Consider the following 5,823-nt stretch of genomic DNA (forward strand, 5'->3'; position numbering starts at 1 on the left):
CTTTCAACAATCAATTAACAAGGAATGCAATCTACATGAAATTAACTTGATAAAAAAATATATTTCTTGTAATCTTACTTTAAAATAATTAATGTTTTGATGATATTTTATAACTAGTAAATAAAATATTAAAATTTAAAGCTAACATAAAACAACATTTAATTTTTATTTCTTTTCAAACCGATCAAAGCAAAACCGCAAACAAAACCGGCACTAAGAACCGTCGTTATTTATAAGACCGTAAAGCGATATGTTTATATTCGAACCGCCGATTTTTAAACCGTAGCCGAACCTAGCATTGTGACACCGGTATTTTAAAAGGTAAATGAGATTGTAATAGAGGTGCGCAGATCTAGTGGGGCAGAAGTAGGCAGCTTTATAAACGTAGCTGACCCAAAACTCGAGGCTGAGATTATAGGCTGCTGAATGTGAATTTGCATCGAGCCCTGAGCACTGCCGCACTTAATTATAACCCTCCCACAAGCACATCTTTCCCTTCACGCGCCATCTTTATTCCTTTCACTCACGCTCCTCTTTCTCTCCATCCTTTTCTTCGAACAGTTATTTATATTTGTTATATTGACACTTAACATATTTATATTCCATAAATAAACTGAAAACATACAAACTACTACTCCCTCCGTTCCAATAGAGTTGTCCACTTTGCCTTTATCACACAGTTTAAGAAAAACAATTATTGTTTATGGGTTTTATAAAATTTTCCTTACTTTTCTTGTCATACCCCTATTTAATATAGGGTCCACTTGCAATTTACTTTTATTTTATTCATTAGTGGATTTTATGTAGGGGTAATATAGAGAAATTAATTATAAAAGTTAGTAACTTTTTGAAAGTGGACAAGAATTTTGAGACAAAAAATTTTCTTAAAGTGGACAACTCTATTGGGACGGAGGGAGTATTATACTAATATTATACGAATAATTTATCAAAATTTATTAAAACTAAACTATCAATGTAGTATTGAAAATTTACATATAAACGGATGGAAAATTAAAAACAAATTGACATAAATTTTCTTTTAAAGGTATAAATTAAATTTTTTCATTTTATTTTGAACCACATTTGCGAACCTTGTGGCTCATGTGCCACAACAACCATGTTCATCGTGGCCGTGGTCTAGGCAGTAATATGCTAAATCGTGGGATTAATTTTTCTCACAAACGCTCTTCTATCCCTTAATTATCAAAAAAAATTGAAAAATGTGTTTTTGTGATTATTTTTTGATATTTAAGCAAATTATTTAGTCGATTTTATATTTTTATAAAGAAAAAAGTCAACCCTTACTTTCACAAATATTTTCAAAATAAAATAAAATAAGAATCAAAAAGTGTGTAAATTCATAGATCAGGTATAGGTAAGAATTTTACGTTAGTAATTAGTATGACATGGATAAAGTTGGGTTACATGTAATCTGAACCAAGTAAAAGGGCTCATGTGGCAGATAATGGTTCAAGATAATAAATTGGGCTTGAGGCTTGAGCTAATGGGGCTAACTGCACTCCTGAATTGCCTCATGAATTGGGCCAAAACCAGCCTAAATTCAAGATTAATTCGACCTAAACTTTGGGGTAAGTAATAATAGAAAAGAATAGCAAAAACAAAAAAACAAAAAAAGAGTATCAAAAAATCTAGAAGAACAATTTGCAATGTAGACATATATATAATTCATGTAAGAGTCATTTTCCATAGGGTTTAAATAAAATTTGGGAGCTGAAAAATCAGAAAATGCATCCGAATATCTTAAATAGTCCTTAACGTATTAAACACTTTCCTCGCTGCCAAATATAACATTAAAACAATAAATAAATCAATACCCCGTTCAATTACAATTTAAAATGAAAAATCTAAACACTGCTATAGAAAATAAAAATTGAAACCTAAAATATGAACAAAGACCAAAATCCTAATCCTTTTTTTGCGCATATGAGATAGCTCGTCGAGCTAGATGAGCTCAACGAGCTGCATGGCAATCAACAAACAAGTGGCCGGACGAAGAAGACCAAGCAGTCAAGCTAAATAATGTTCGAGTGAGGTGAAGAACAAAAGGAAGATTGTTTGAATAATTCTTACTTATTCCATAGGTAACATTTATTATTCACATAGGTATTGATCAAACAAGGTCCAGATTCTTTAATCAACCAATAACATTCGAGGCATCTATAATCATCTCTTGTAGCTACATAAAAATCAAACCAGCGAACCTTTTCGTTCCATCGTACGCTACAAAAGAACAAAGTCGAAAAATAGTTGGGAAAGAATCGAAAACTGAAAGATTGTTGCGGATGAAGTAATTTCGCACCCAAATCATCATCTTTCGACTTGCAATGAAGTCGCAGATTTAATCCCTCGTCTAAATCATTAGTTACGTAAACGCTGACTTGACGTATGTCTAAAAGTGGTATGTGAAAAATGGCATTACATGCTGAGATTAGAAACCCTAACCCTAGTAGTAGCAGTAGTAGTAGAGCATTTTTACCAATAGAGTAATTCATGATAATTAGATAATTAATTCTAGATTTACCATTTAGGGTTTATTTATGTGAAAGGTTGTTTATGTATAATATGATACATTGGTAAAAAAAATTAAACTTTCAGTCAATGAATGGTAATAAATTCTCCATTTGGTTATTGGTTTAGTCTATATATTTTGTTTTTATTTGTTATGGCATATTGGTATATAACAATTCATTAATGCTTAATGGATTAAGAATAATTTTTTCCACTAAAGTTCAAAAGTATGTTTGTTTGAAACATAAAAGATATTGCTGTAATAAGTTTTACTGTTACAACCTAATAGAAATTTGGACTAGTTTATGCTAGTAGTTTAGAAAAAGTTATATATAAATAGAATTAGCACATAACATTAACCACACACGTGATAAGATATAATACTATATATAATTATTTAAAATAATAGGAGATAAATGCTAAGTATACATATAAGCATTTTATTTAAACATTAGTATTTATTTGAATTAAATTTAATAATTTACAAAATAATTAACAATTATAAATATAAAATTAAGAGTGCAACAAGTTTAATTTCAATAAAAAAATAAAACTAATTAAAATTCAATATAGATAAGAAAATATAGTAATTTTCTAGAACTAAACTAGTTAGGAAAAATATAATTGTTATTCCTACTACTGGAAATCTATCAAAAATTTATAAAATAAATAAAAACTAAAATTAAAATAGTAAAAATTATTTCTTCAAAATATGAAAGTTTAATATAATGTTTTTTTATCATTTAATCAAACAGAAATTCAAGTCTAGTAGTATATTTCTTGATGCATGTAAGACTAACATATCTCGGATATACATAGTTATCATTAATCTGATAATAGTAATTTAGATTATTAATAATAAATAATTTATTTTATAAAAAAATAAATATTATAATTATAATATTGTATGAAAGAATTCATAATTAATTGATAAAAAATCATGAAATTATTGAGAACTATGACCTAGAATTTACTTCGAATCTTAACAAGAAATTTGAGTTAATTCACAAATAAATAATATACATTTTCAAAAATAATTAAGAGTATGAGAATTTTAATTTAGTGATGCACGATGAGATTGATTACAATTTAAATCTAATAAAGAAAAATATTGTAATTTTTGCAGTAATATATATTCTAATCATTATATGAGTTAATTCTAATTTCTGTATAAATTTGTTGTGATCTAATATATAAATTGAGTTGAAGAGACTTATTGATATTATTTTTATGTGCCCCTAGTTGTTTTTTTTTTGAAAAACTCAACTCATGCAAGTAAAATATATGAACAATAACATTGAAAACAAAGAAAAAAAATCAGTAGCAAATTATATATTATAAAAATTCTGCACTTAAAAAATTCTATAATGAAGAATTTTTCATGATGTGTAACTATAAAAAGATATTTTAAGAAAATAAATCAAGTCACAATGTATATACGTTATTTAAGATTAAAAGTAGTTGTAACTACATGAATTATTAATTTTGAAGTGGCATACACGGCCAGTGAAATACAACAATACCCTTAAATTTAATTATTTAATGAGAATTTTATTTTTCAACATTTTATGGTAAAAGTGAAAATGAATTCATAGAAAGTTGAAAAGCATATCGGACAAGAAAATTATTACTTCATATAGAAAAAAAATACTTAGGCAGACCGGTCTATCATATCACCAGTAGACAAATCATAAGTAGTAATATTATCATTAAAATTTAAATACATTTATTATAATTTTATTATAATTTTGATGAGGTGTTATAATATGATTTGTTTAGTATCGGATGACGTGGTAGACTCGGCCTATCTGAAGATAGAATGCATGACTTACACCATCAATAACAAGAATTTGAAATCCATAATATCTCTAGATCATGCTGTGTGCAAATTAAAATGGAGAAATTTTCTCAATATAAGTAAACTTTGTACAATTTGATAACCAATTCAAAGGGAACAAAAGGAAAATACAATTACATATCTACTTCAACAGTACTATGGATAGCAATTAATACTACCCTAAATCAGTTGAAAAATTAAAGAAAATGGATAGGTACAAAAGTACAAATTACCCATCAAATCTCTTTTTGTTTCCACTCCAACCCTAATATTCTACAAGGAGAATACCTAATTTTATGCTCAGAAATAGTCTCAAGTTTTGGTGACCAAATTTGATCTTTAGACCCAACAAGCTGATCATAATGTTTCTTCAACTCCGGAGTACTACAAAGAAAATTATTACTACTAGAAATCTCATCTTTACCTCTAAATATAAGCCTTGTAATAAATTCAGGAATCACTTTTATCAAAACCCTGCCATTGTCATCTTTTATGTACTGAAAAGGACACTCACCGAAATTAATCGGAGCCGGTCTAGGGCTTGAAGAAGACGAAGTGAAAGCCGAAATAGAAGCAGCAGATACAATATTATTACAAGAAAATCGATCGATAGGTAAGATAAAATACGTTTGCCCTAAAATAAGATGATCATCGATCGATAAAGCTGGAAGAGGATGACCGATGAAGAACGAATCTGCATGGCAAACTATTTTATCCGGATTTTCGAACATAATCTCTCCGGCGATGTGTTTGCTTCCCGATAAAAATTCTGTCGTTCCGTCGAAGAAAATTAGCTTTACTCTTGGAGTTTGTTTGAAACATGAATTTCCCATTTCTGAGGAAAAGTGAATATTCGGACAGAGAATTAGTTTTGAATTTCTGTTGGATTTTGTTAGCTTTATTTTGGAAAATAATTAGTTGAGAGGGGATTAAATATAGGAAATGGAAGAAGAAGAAATTGACTTAGAGAAAGTCTTGGGTTTAAGTTTTTGTTTATTAGGGTTTTCTTAGGGTTTGGTCGGTGGTCAGTTATGCCGGCTTTGAACATCTCCCTCAAGTTTCATGTGTATTTATTATATTTTTCTCCTTAAACTAATTCTATAAAGTCCGTGATTATTGCATATGATTAAACTCTATGGAACAAGTCACAATTTTCCGCTTAGTTGCTAAGTTCATGTACATAAATATTAGACAAAAAATAAATTCAGTGTATACGTTATCATTACTTATATATTCATAACATTTTCTATATATATATATATATATATATATATATATATATATATATATATATATATATATATATATATATATATATATAAAGAGAGAGAGAGAGAGAGAGATAGAAAGGTAATAATCCCTCCATTTTATATAAATTATAAAATTATTGATGAATAATAAAGTTATTCAATGATAAAAATGAATTACTATTAACTATGGTGAAATTGATGAATATA

General features: G+C 27.9%; 1 protein-coding gene across 1 annotated transcript; it reads right to left on the reverse strand.

The window, feature by feature from the left end:
* Positions 1-4,424: 4,424 nt before the first annotated feature.
* Positions 4,425-5,371, reverse strand: LOC126688170 (uncharacterized). Its single transcript, XM_050382776.2, has one exon. It carries the CDS (start codon positions 5,197-5,199, stop codon positions 4,603-4,605), a length of 597 nt encoding a protein of 198 aa, XP_050238733.1. The 5' UTR covers positions 5,200-5,371; the 3' UTR covers positions 4,425-4,602.
* Between the last annotated feature and the right edge of the window lie 452 nt (positions 5,372-5,823).

Source organism: Mercurialis annua, linkage group LG6, assembly GCF_937616625.2.
Source record: "Mercurialis annua linkage group LG6, ddMerAnnu1.2, whole genome shotgun sequence".
NCBI classification, from domain to species: Eukaryota; Viridiplantae; Streptophyta; class Magnoliopsida; order Malpighiales; family Euphorbiaceae; genus Mercurialis; species Mercurialis annua.

Coding starts and splice junctions, on each gene's coding strand:
- LOC126688170 (XM_050382776.2), bottom strand. CDS start 5,199: ATGGGAAATTCATGTTTCAAACAAACTCCAAGAGTAAAGCTAATTTTC.